At 41.1% G+C, this 13,571-nt stretch overlaps 1 protein-coding gene across 6 annotated transcripts in view; it reads right to left on the bottom strand.

The window, feature by feature from the left end:
• LOC117494595 (RNA-binding Raly-like protein) overlaps positions 1-13,571 on the bottom strand; it is a 109,054-nt gene that overhangs the window by 25,069 nt on the left and 70,414 nt on the right. The window contains exon 1 of one of the 6 annotated variants that reach the window (XM_034145561.1): positions 3,180-3,347. The exons of the other annotated variants lie outside the window; for them this stretch is intronic. Within the exon in view, the coding sequence (XP_034001452.1) occupies positions 3,180-3,216 (37 nt within the window). The 5' untranslated portion in view covers positions 3,217-3,347. Of the gene's footprint in view, positions 1-3,179; positions 3,348-13,571 lie in introns of those variants that run through there. 6 annotated transcript variants of the gene reach the window in all.

Below are 13,571 nucleotides of genomic sequence, written 5' to 3'. Positions count from 1 at the left end.
AGAACCTGCCATTATGCACCATTTCTTCCCCAAAGAGCTTATTGCACACAGCAGTATGGATAAAAAGGTGTTGTTGGCTTACGATTGCTGGTGTTTTATCTGTGAATGTGCAGATTGCAGTGTGTGCGTGTGTGTGTGTGTGTGTGTGTCACTGAAAGCTTGTCTTTATTTCACACTGATTGGCACTTCCCCTGGCAACAGCCCAAACAGAGGAGCTGCTGGTGGGAGAGGGGGGGGGGGGGGGGGGGGGGCGGGGGGGGGGGGCGGGGGAGCGACATCTTGTGACAACTCTGTCACATTATTTCATCATCGTCCATCTTCCGAGGAGTCTCATTAGGTCATTTCTGACAGATAAAATCACATTTCCAGGACATATTGGATTGTGTCTGTCCAGGTCAGAAAAAAAAGGCAAAGCATAAAAGCACAGCTGTTGTATTTTTGAAAGTGTAACAACTGCATCTTGAGCAGCAACTAAAGTATCTGGAACGGGTTATATTCTGTAAAAGCTTGTGATTTATTCAAGAGAAGCAGAGCAGCAGACACAGATTTGTGTTCCTTGGTTCCTGTAGACACGCAAACTGAACATTTGGGGGAAATCGAGCTAAACTGAAACGAAATCTAGTCGAAAAAACCCACAGACATGCAACCATGACTGCCCTTGACACATGGCTTAAGATACGCGGAGGACATTTGACAGAAAATGTAACAGCCTGCCCCCTGTGCCCCCACCCCCGCCTCCTTCCACCACCAGCAGCACACAAATAGAGCCACAAACGAACATCCGCAGCACAGAAAGACACATTCATGTGTCATGCGCTGCAGCTTTCAATCACGACAGGAATTGCAACTGAAAGAAGGAGGCCCTGATGGAAATAAAAAACACTGCAGAGAAAAGTCTAAAGAGCGTGTGTCGAAAAAGGAAGATTCCGTACGATTGATCAATTTCCATTTGCACTAGCAAGGTTCAAAGTATTGCTATGCTTGAAGTAGAAATCGTAAATCCACATACTGTACACAGACGAGGGAATAACACACACACACACACACACAGGGACACGGCACTAACCCCATTTGATCTGTGAAGATTCCTGAGCTGCAAAATCTTAAATATTAATGGACTCAAATACGCAAGTTCTAGCTCAGGCTCATGAGAAAAAGAGACGTTTTCTTTCCTGATTTAATTAAACACAACAGGCAACATCATAAACATGCACGCAGGCTTAGGGTCCACCTTTAGATAAAAGAACAAAGCCAAGGCACGAAAGATGAATTTTCCAACGGGTATTAACTGCTCAAAGCGCAACAACAATAGAAGAGATATCTTCACCTGACTTTCTAATTAGGGAACCAATACTGTTTGTTAAAGCTTGTATTTGTTTAAATCTATGCACCACTGTTAAGCCTATTTTGAAAAGAATAGCTGCTGGTGCATTGGAAGAAATAATGAATTGCTGTAGTGTAAGTCATCCTAAGAGTTACACCTACACAAACATCTTCTCAGTTATACGTTACTCACACATCCATCATGGCTGAGTCTGCAGTGTATGCTGATGAAATCTCACACTAACTGATAGCAAAAAGAAGCCATTGAAGGGGTGATGCCAAGGTGCCTGAGGTAAGCTGTGTTGAAAGGAGGCCATTTGTATCACCTTGGTTAGAAGTGCACCTAAGGACACAACAACATAAATGCAGTTTTCTCATCAACGATTTACCGTCTATCGTCCGCATGCATCAGACTCCACAGCACCATATGGTAATGTTGCAGCTTGTACACACTTCACAGGTTTATCTATTTCTAAACGTACAGCAGGGATTTGGACCCGCAGCAGCACTCTCCTTCCTAATAGAGATAGATTCAGGAACGTCTTCACCAGCCAATACGCCCGTTAATTGGCTTTATACCAGCCTATCACTGCTCTTTGACCTGGTCTCTTGACAGTGACTCTTCTGTGCTCTGAGTCCAAATTGTCCTCCCATCTTGTCTATATACCAAGCAGTCTATATACCATCACGAAATTCATGCAATGCGACTTATTTATAGCCTATGCAGTGCACAATGTAGTTTTGCATTTTCTCTGCTGAGAAGAAAACAAAGTATCTTCTAAGACACACACATGTAGACCACAAACCGTCCTAAACCTCTATTGCTCTCTTCCGTTGAGTGTGCACTAACCAGCTGGTTATTAGTGAATACCCATAATATTTTAACAATAAACTGTTCAGTGCAACAGGCTTTAAACTCCAGGTTTTGTTACCATACCCATTGGTATAACACAGTCATATGTTTGCATGAAATTATTCTGTCATTATTATACAAGTTAATTAGCTGATTATGTCCTCAATCTATTGATTATTCGTATCCCAATTTCGTTTATAAAACATCAGAAAAAAATGATGTCATAATTGCCCTGAGACCATCGTAAAATTGTTTCGGTCTCACAATCTAGGAAGAAACTAGGTAATGATGGACATTTTTTTCCAGATAAGAGATTTGATTAATCTTTTGTCAATGTATAACTGAAGGGACCAATTATTACCCCACCTCTATTTTTTTAGCAACACCATTGTTGCATGGATTCAGACCTTAACATCAGCAGAAACATGGAGTGAAATAATGATTTGCATACCAAACTGTGTATTCACTACAGAACGATTATGTAAAGTTTTTGCAAAGCACCAGCAGGACTTTATTAGAATTGACATTAACATTTTAAATACCTTAAATTACAGTTTCCATCATCAACTTTGATGAGTCGACACATCTCATTAATATGTATGCCAATGCCAACAAGAGCAGAATGGATATTACAACAGTGCATATGCAAGGATGCCTTCTCAAACTAGGATATTGATTCAAAGACTAAACAGTAAAACGGGCAGCAGGATTTACTGTTTGTCAAATACAAGATCCTACAAAATGTGTTACATTACAGACAAAGACAAAGCGTTCACGCGCCAGACAAATAGCGGTGGTTTAACCTTTAACTTTGGCTGAAACTGTGCCTGTGTTTAATAGAAATGTGGCCCTAACCCTAACCCACGCAGTTTAAAGCGAACCGGATGCATCTTGAAAAACATTAAGCACGGCTCAATATTTGAAACTTGTATCGCGCGACATCAGCATAAAGAAAATGTCCTCGCGCGCACAACGTAGCCCTAAATATTCTGTTTTAACTTACATCTATGGTTGCGACGCTTCCCCTTGTACATGGTCATTGTGTAGCGGTCCAGCTTTGCGCTCTTTCAGGTCCTCTTCAGGTGCTTCAGAGACACAGAGCGTCGGGACTTTTGTGCTGCGTTACTTTGAGAGCAGAGCAGGAATAAATGAGCCCTTCAGACCGGGGATTGGAAGCGCCGCTGGAGCGAGGACCATACCAAACTGGGAGACGGGGGAGGGGGGCAGGACTACACAGCATCTCAAGCATAGACAGTATGATTTTAAGTAAGTAAATAAGTAATCAGACATCACCTAATTAGGAGGAAATACATCTGAATAAGGTGTGAATACAAATACATGACTTGAAACAATAGAGTAGTCTGTCAGGATTAATTTAGTGCAATTTTTTCATTTAGTATCACTAGAAGAATCTGTCAGGATTCAAAGAGTATAGGCTCCTTTTTCAGCTAATTTTTATGTAGTTATTTGTAAGCTTTCTGAGGTGTATATTTTCTTTTCATACACTTACAAGTTATATGGTTGATTAATTATTCTGTAGGCTACTGATAGGCTGTATACTTATACAGATTTACTGCCATGCTAATTGCATTTTAAGGCTGCACTAAGCACAGTAAGCTTTTTAGCTCAATGCAACAGGTACATTTTTATAAATTCTTATTTTAGCATGATAGCATTTATTCTAAACAAAACTAAACACAAGCGTAAAATAAGGCTGATGACATGAGGATTTCATGGCAATCCATCAATTGTTGCTGGGATGTTTCCCAGGAGGCGTGTGGTGTAGTAGTGGACTAGTGCATTGGTGTTCGTATCAGGGGAGCACAGGTTCAAACCCTACTGCAGTCAGCATGTCGCTGTGTCCCTGAACAAGACACTTCACCCCAAATTGCTCCTGTGGGGATTGTCCACAGTATTGAGTATGTAAGTCGCTTTGGATAAAAGCGTATAACAAGTAACATGTAATGTAATGTAATGTTTCAGGCTGGTTTACAGCACCACCCATAATGCTAGCATGACAAGAAAACATACAAAATGTGTTCGCTCTAAATCACCCAAATGTCTTTTTGTACTTACTACGTGCCTCAGATGTATTCAGATATTATGTTAGGAATACATTCATTTGGATTCACACATAGAAAACACATTGTATGTGTGCAAATCCAACCTACGGACCTTGAAGGTGAAACTGTAGCAGTGATAGGTCCTTTCTGTATTAAGACTTCTGACACTGTAATGCTGTCTGATTATTATCTGACTCTGTTTCTGCATACAGTGACATTGGTATAAATACAGGGACGTGCACAGACATTTGGAGGGGCTATTGCTCTAAACTAGAAAAAGGGCCTCCCCCCACCCCCCCCGAAAAAAGACCTTTTGAATTTTTTTCTAAATGAAAACCAGGGACATTTTTAGTTTTGCGGTACATATCTCATTAAAATATCTAATGTTACTAACTATTAAAGAAAAAATGGGGACAATTCTGTTTTAATGTGCGGACATACTGATAAAATAGGGCTTCTAAGTAATTTTCTTAAATAAACTCACTAATGAATTAAACCAGTTCAATACGCATTATTCTTATTCTTATCATTCTTTATGAGTGCAGTAATGGTAAGGTATCTAATTACTTATTTATTTAGTATTCCATAACTTAATAACAGAGATGGTCAAACTAAAGTGGTAGAGACATGGCAGAAATCCTACAATGAAGCGGGCAGTGAAGTGTTCTCCCGTATGTGAGAGAGGGCGATCAAGAAAAGAGAGCGAGCGGCCCCGTTGAGGGAGTTTAGAGATGAAAAGACACAGAAAGACAGAAGCACAATAACAAGTATATTTCGTTTTTTTTGTTGTTGTAAATAACCGACGGTGTCAAGAGGAAGTAAAGTCCCCTGGTTTGTCCCCTATACTCTAACTGCCATGAGAAAACTCAAAATCAATATGAGCATATTTAAAAACTGGGACATTTCTGGGGACAAATTGACCCAGGGATTTGCCACCAAAGCCAGGCGGGCATTTGGTAAAATCGACATAGCCATATGAGGCCGGAGGGCTGTCCTTTGCTTTCAGCTGTCAGATTGTAAACAAAGTCACGTGACTGGGGGCAGATCACAGCGCTGACAAGGTGTGTTTTATCGCAGCGAGACGCTACAATACTAATTGTGGGCTTATCATGTTGATTCGGCCAAAACAGAAGAAAGAAAACCTCTTGCTCTCTCCAGAGGGGCAGGTTAGCCAAAAAGGGCAAAAGGGCCGTTGCCCGGGCAACATTAGCCCGTACCTTTGCACGTCCCTGTATAAATATAATATTCTACTCCCACAAGAACCTCTGGGCACAATTGAAAAAAAGGTGCATCTCATCTTACTTGCAAAGGGTATTGTGTTGCTACGGAGACAAGGATAGGGAAGCGGCCTGGATGTTGATTTTGTGCAATTCATTTCACTATATAATATTTGTATGTGTGGGTTGAATAAGAACACCTATTTCTTGGCCCAAGATTAATGTGGAGTAGAAACAAAACAACCCTTAAAAAGCCAACTGCATGGAAGTAGCAGGAATTCAATCAGTACTGCTTTCCTTTGCTGCTGCTCTCACCTAGTCAAGAATGGAAAATGGTTCGCTTCATGCTTTACTTTGATACCTAGAAAAGATGAAATCCCTCAGTGAGTTTTGTGAAAATAAAAAAGAATCAACAGAGAGGATTGTACTTGTGTATGCCCTGGTATATAAAGGTAAGTGTTTTGTTGTATAAATGGCTTTTTAGCATTTTTTGTATCACATTTCAAACTCGTTCTTTGAATGTGGAAAACAGAAATAAAGGTAAAATCCTGCCACAATCATCAGCACCAGCAATGAGAAATAAAATGGTATTCAAAAGTATAGCAGGGACATCTGGTGTCCATGATGGATTAATACAAGCAGCCTCAATAATCCAATAGAAGGCAGAACATGAGGACATTTGAATGTGTAATGTTAATAATCTTTATGTGCTTAATTGTTCAACTTTATTATCCTAAAAATGAGAAATGAATATTGTACTCTACACAGGGCAAGCTGCTACATACACTAGACATGCAATGTTGGTAGAGCCTGGGACCTAAGATTTTCATCGTCATAACTACACTGTAGCTATGTACGTATGACTAATACAAGCCTTGAACCTTCAACCTTTGCCTTTTTTTCAATGAGCATCAGACAGAATACAACTCAGAGCAAAACTTCAAACATCATTTTGCAGTTCCCCTTCAACTATATAGAGCATTTTTAACACCTTTGAACTCAGTTTCTAGGTTTTCTTGGACATTACACTTTTATTTTAGTGTTGTTTAAAAAGAAAATGGTCTAAAAAGCAACTGGACAGTACATTAACTGCAAACCAACAAAAGGTGGACAGACAGTGACTATTAGCTAAACATAGACCAGTATTTAGCAGATATAGAGCCAGATACTTCCCGGTGCAGTTGGTGGTGACTGAAAAAGAGTTAAAATGGAGAGTATATAGTAGGTGATCAGAAAAGAGTTTGTCTTATTAGCAAAACAGCTGGAAATGCATTAATGCTTGTTTCACTGCCATCAGGTGGCCAAAAATACAAAATACACACCTGTAACTGTAGGTTAAACTAGTTGTAAATATTTCATAATGGAAGAAAGGGTAAAACCTTGAAAATACAAATTTCCCCAAAGAACCACAGTGCTGTCATTTTTCCATTATAATTGTCCATTGTTCAATTATAATTGTGTTCATATTAAAGTATGTCTTCTTCTTCTTTCTTCTATTATTGTAATATATAACATATTAACCCTTTTCTTAATCCACTGTCTACTTGCACCACGGGGTGCTGAGTATTCCTTAGTGTTAAGGGAAGATTTAAGTGAAAGCTGGTTTTAACTTGGGATGTATTTTGTCATTCTGGAACGATTTTTCCCATGTGTTTGTGTCTAAGTGACAATCTTTTTTGAGAATGCTCTAGTATTGAGCACGAAAGAAACTGGCAGAGCCTTAACTGGCTGCAATGAAATTGCTAGTTTGAAAGACGCATCATTATGTCCAATGTCCTCTCTATAACAAATCACCTCTGACTGGCAGAGAAGTCTCTGCTCCATAGTTTCTCTTGGAATAAAGTCACACTGTACATTTTACATTTATATATTCAGTTTCATATTTAATATTCCATCTGTCACATACTTATGTATATATAATACCGTGCTTTATGTCTTGTTATTCTTAACAAGCATATTTTCTACTTTCTTGTTTATTTATTGTCTTTTAATTTGTATTGTCTTTTTATGCTGCTGCAACACAAACATTTCCCAAATTGGGATCAATAAAGTACTATCTTATCTTATCTTATCTTATCGTATGAAAGGCTCAGATTCTTATCATAAATGTCTGACAACATTATGGTGTCTCTATTAATTATTGCATTATGTGACTTGTTGCGAATTGACAACTTTGGCAATTTTAGTGAGACTTTGACAGAGTAGTAAAAGAAAACATTTTATTTTCTGTTGAGTTCTTTCCATAATGCTGACACATATAATAACACAATGAGCGAGTGGCCAAAACAAGCACTCTTTTTTGGACGTAAATTGATAAAGAGCATTTTTCTGAGCGACTGCATTGCAGCCTGTTTAGCTGCAGTTCTATTACTCAATACTGGACCAAATACAAAAATGGTTGTCCCTATTAGACCCCAAAAATGTTCTCCAGGTTGACACACACCTAAATTAGCCTTTAGTTAAATAGCTAGTTTATAGCAACCTTGTGAAGCCTTTAAAGCACTAATCACATTGTTACCCTTTTTAAGAAACAAAGAGATTCTAAGAAGTTCATGCATCAACCTCATCTAAAGTGCTCTCCTTTGTCAGACCGTCTCTGCTGGCATTTGAAACACACTCTGTGTTAACAAATGGCCCTCATTAATAGCATAGATGGACGGATGCTGTGGATGCCCTCTGGGAACATTTCCTACATGATGGATATAAATCTGCTCAAGCCGCATCCCATTGGCCTGTGCCTTACAGCCTATCTGAGCTCATTAGACAGGCACTGCTTTTGGCACTGAGTCATTGCAAGTGTATCTAGTGTCAACTGATGCAACTGCTTAACAGTTTGCGACAGAAAATCATCTCTCTTTGCTAAGCTTACAAAGCCTTACAGACTTATGTGATCGGATTTGGTCCAAATTGACAGGCCAGTGTCAAGGTGTCAACATATTTTAAGAATAAACTCAAAACAAACTCTCTTGGGAAACAATGCTTGTGTGGTAAATCTGCACATTCTGTTCATTTAATAACATCAGCATTCACAATGAAAATAAACTTTCTATAATGCACTCAGTGCAACATTATGGCCTTTTTAGCAGAGTTTTTTCTTAAACATTAGCTTCTCAGGTTTATGTAGATTGCACTATACTACTCAAAGGGACAGTGTGTTCAAAGTGGACCTTATAGTCGGAAGAATAACCACTATCTCCTCAGAGAGTTCTCTAAAATAACAGTATTAAGGAGAAAGCAGGCATCCTGTCCTACACACACACAAAACCACTCTGAAAGCAAAAGTGTAAGGAAACCTCTTAACAGGTTTCCAACAAAAGCTTTCCTGTGGTTCAAGTGTTGATTGCCACCCAAACCTTGGAAGAATAACTGCACACTCTAGTGGAGAAAACACAACATAACAGCATCCATCCCTTTCAACAGAGAGAAACATCAACATTTACACCTTTCACATTAGCTTCTCCTCATAAGGTGGACATCAGAGACAAATGAGGATGTATGTAGCAGACCTTACATTTAGATACATATTCTGTCTATACTGTGTGTTGAAGTTACTAGGGTCAGTGGGCAAACATTTGTCCAAATGTTTTGTTCAAATGTCATGTTTTTACATCTGGACTTTATTATCTAAAATCACAAGATCGGTTACTGTTAATCAGTCGATGGGTTTAGCTGTTATGCTAAACTGAATGGGTTTTCCTTGAATATATAAATAGTAATTATTCATCCATTTGTTTCCTATTTTATTCAGGATCATAATGGGAGCTGACGCCCTTCCCAGCATGCCTTTGGGCCAGAAGCAGAGAACCACCTGGCTGCCAGTCTGTTACAGAGCATACCATGCAGATAGAAAACAAACTTACACATTTACATTCATAGGTTTAAAAGTCTATTCTATGACAAGTGTTTGGAGCATTGTTCAATATAATATAAACAGAAACCAGAAACAATTATACATGAATTCAGTTAGTCGTCAAAAATCAGTTTAGATAATAACATCTGTAGTGACATACAGTGTGTTGTAAGGTAATGACTGCTATCTAAATTTAAAAAATCACATTTAATTGAGCAGAAACTCTTGTTCCCATGCTAATAAAATCCTGAACTAGCAAAACAAAATAAAAATATGTTGACATTGTTTGAACCCTTTTCTTCATTAAATTGAGAGTACATTTTCAAATGCTAAAACAAACATTCTCCCTTATGTGTTTTAGCCCATTGAGCCCATCTCCTCTAGAGTAAAACGTGATTTAGATTTGTTAGGCCCTAATCTGATTATCCCTTTCACTCCCCTTGTTTTCCCTCCACCATCCTCTCACTCACAGATGTGTCTCTATTTTTGCTTCCTGTTCTCCATCTGCCAGGGTCAGATCGCAATAATCTGTATTCAAATGTTGAACTTGCCACAATTGCTATTCATACAGACATTAAAAGCTGCCAAATCTAATTCAGCTCAGACGCTATGAGTGTCACAGCAATTCACATAGTCTGCAGAGATAATACAAACCACACAGGTAAGCGGCAGTTCATAGATATCTAATCACAGACAACAATGTCTCCTGTAATGGAGCCACAAATGACAGTCATTGCCAATACTCCAAGGAAAGACGCAGTGAAGAAAGGGGATTTAACTTCATCTAAATGTGTACATAATTGATTAAACAAGCTTCTGATTCCTTTTCCATGAGTTGAAGATCACTCGTAATAAAGTGATTACTACACCATGGATGACAAATAGCATTTTTGACAAAAAAACCTTTACGAGAAGTACAATTCAGGTGCATGATCACATACTCTGTGTCAGTAAGTGTTTAGAGGACTGACTGTTGTTAACACATCTGCTCACAAGATAATGTTTGTAGTCACTTCTTTCTACTTTCTATAGACATCACAGAACGGGGGGTTACGTATTGTAACCCTAGTTCTATAAGCACAGGCGGAGCCCCCTACTGGACTTTATGGGTACTACTCTCATCAATGTTACGCGAGCGTTCACACACTGAAGTTGTATGTAGCCGGCCAATCAGGGCGAGCCTACCTGATTGCGCGCGCAGGCTCACAGTATATAAGGCAGCTACACCTCCTGACTGTCATCCTACACCCTCTTCAGCGAGCGGCATGGGGAAGACAGGGCCCCTAGGTAGAGGGCTCCGCCTGTGCTTATAGAACTAGGGTTACAATACGTAACCCCCCGTTCTATCTCACACAGGCTCCGCCCTCTACTGGACTCTTTGGGTACAGTGGGTGGAGCCCCGATTAATAAATGCCCTGACGGCCCACACATCGACCCACCACACTGCCCCTGACCGGCCTTTGGTTAACAGCCATCGCACCCCAACTTCCTATCACCCGGTTGTGACCGTGGAGAAGTCGGGGCCTCAGCTTACTTGACTGGGTAGAGCCTAATTGGTCTGAATAAGCCCATAGCTCCACCCTGCAGGTGCCAGCGCAAGTGACTACACACTGCGCACCACGTTTCCCAGGTCCCTAAGGAGCATGGGAAAACGTAAGTGTACTATGTCCTCCACACCCACACGCTTACCTCGTGTAGAGTGTGCGCGGACCTCAGTGGGGGAGAGACTTCCAGCCCTGTATGGGGCGTACTGCGCACCACGTTTCCCAGGTCCCTAAGGAGCATGGGAAAACGTAAGTGTATTATGTCCCAGGGGGTCAGATACAGCTTACCGACCCACAGCCCCCCTCTTTTCACCAGTCCACCAGTTGCCCCAGCAAGCACAGACGATGAGAAGGAGCCAGACATGTCCAAGAGATAGAACCTTATGAACGGGCTTGGCGTAGACCAAGACGCCGCCGTACATATGTCCTCCACACTCACGCCGTCAAACAAGGCTGACGACACAGCCACACCACGTGTAGAGTGTGCACGGACCCCAGTGGGAAAAGGCTCTCCCCCCCTGTATGGGGTGCCGCCTGCCCTTAGGCAGGCGGGGAGAGCCCTCCACCCCTGGAAGACTAAAGCCATCTAGCTGTATAACCCTTCAGGGAGAAGAGCTCCAGAGGTTCAAACGGTTCTGTAACCAAAGCCTCGAGCACCAACGGCAGTTCTTATTGCGGGGTGGAGACATGCACCACTGGGCGCTGTCTCCTGATCCCCTGCAAAAAACGCTTCATAAGCGGTTGGCTAAAGACTGGTCTGCCGCCAAATCCCTCATGACAGGACGAGATGGCTGCTGCATACACCTTGACTGTGGCATGAGCAAGCCCCTTGTCCACCATTAGCTGTAGATAGGATAGAATAGAGCCCAATGCACCGGACAGAGGCTCTAGACTCCTTTCCTCGCACCAACGTTCAGTCTGCCTGAAGCAGGGAGGTCTGTCTGTTCTCTGACAGAGTGGCATGTAGCCTGCCCTCCTTCTCGATGGGGCGTACACCTCTCTCTCGATGGGGGCGTACACCTCTCTCTCGATGGGGGCTGCATCGAGCAAAATTCCCAGATACCCCACCTGCTGGTGAGGTATGGGACTGCTCTTCTTCCAATTGACTGCAAACCCCCAACTTGGTTTGGTGTAAAGGCCCCTACACACCAAACTGACACCAAAGAACACGTCCCGACAGAACACGACTGTTGTGTCGCCTCATGTCTCCTGCGTCTTGGCCAAACAGTCGCACTGGAACACACCGCAAAGACTTCAGCCGACGGCCAAGTAGCACGTACGAACTGTGCATGCGTGAGTGGCAATAACTCTCCTTAGCAGCAGGCGGCGGTAGTGTGTATTCGTCATTCAAAAGAGGCAACCAGAAGACAGACTGCGTGATATATACATTATACAAACAACAAATAGCTACATGCTACAGCTCAAGCCAAGCAGCACAGGGATCAAATCAAATCAAATCAAATCAAGTTTTATTTATATAGCACATTTTTAAAACTATTTTTGGTCGAGCCAAAGTGCTGTACATGCAATAAAAATAAATTAAAAAATCACACACAGGGAAATGTCAGGAGTCGTACTCTGCTCTGACTAGAAGGCCAGAGAGAAGAAGTGAGTCTTAAGTGTAGATTTAAAAACCCATAGGGTCTGGGCCGACCTCACACGGAGGGGTAGAGTGTTCCAGAGCCTGGGGCCAGTGTAATAGATATGACAAGTCATGGTTGATGACCTTCCGGGTCTGTCCAGCAGAGGGCGCTTGTTGTTTGCCACTGGTGCATAATACATTAGACTTGAAGCAAACGAACAACGTCTCTGTTTCCTTGTCTGATATTTTCCCCATATTAGGTGAGTTCATCCGTGATAAATGTTATATATGTAGACTGACTGTGTGTAATATTAATGTGAAAAGCACACTGTTGGTGTGATAGTTGTTGGAGGGTATTTTTGGAGGGTTTTTCTGGGTTCTGTAATTGTTGTAGCTGTGAATGCTAGCTGTGAATGCTAGCTTTTCTGGCGCCATTAGCTATGCTAGCGCCGCTAGCTATGATAGTGCAGTTTAGCTCCAAGAAGGGGATTTTGTGTGTTAATTTGGATATGTATGTTTGTAGTGTGCATTTAAAAAGGGACATTTTGTGTGTTAAATTGGATGTATGTTTGCAGTACGTGCATTGTTAGTTATTGTTTTATGTCAAGAATCTATGTTTTGTATTATACAGTGTGCTATGTGTACCATGTGGTTGGTTGCATAATACATTAGACTTGAAGCAAACGAACAACGTCTCTGTTTCCTTGTCTGATATTTTCCCCATATTAGGGGCTCAACAGCCAGCAGCTGCGAAGGCTCGGTGCCCTCGGGTTTTGAGCCTGGTCTTGGGCACTATCAGCAGCAGCTGGTCAGCCGACCTTAATGAACTATGCCAATATTTTAACAGTACCGGTGCAGTGCCTTTTCAGTGGGGCAAGATATAGCAAATATGTGTGCCTATCCTGCTATTTGTGTTTATTATTTTAATCACACAGCGTTAAGAAAAAAAAAAATGTGCCTACATAACTGTCAGTTGCAGCCGTAGAATTATTATTGGTTTAACTAGCCTACTAATATTATATTTTTAAAACATTTTAAAATGACCATCTTGAACAGCTACAACATTAAAATACTTCTAGGCAGATTGTGGACAGTAACAAAGTACATTTACTTAAGTTCTGTACTGCTCCACTCCCATT

The sequence above is a fragment of the Trematomus bernacchii genome, unplaced genomic scaffold (assembly GCF_902827165.1).
Source record: "Trematomus bernacchii unplaced genomic scaffold, fTreBer1.1, whole genome shotgun sequence".
In the NCBI taxonomy this organism is placed as follows: Eukaryota; Metazoa; Chordata; class Actinopteri; order Perciformes; family Nototheniidae; genus Trematomus; species Trematomus bernacchii.
Note: the sequence above shows the minus strand (reverse complement) of the source record. Positions and strands in the feature narration are given on the sequence as shown.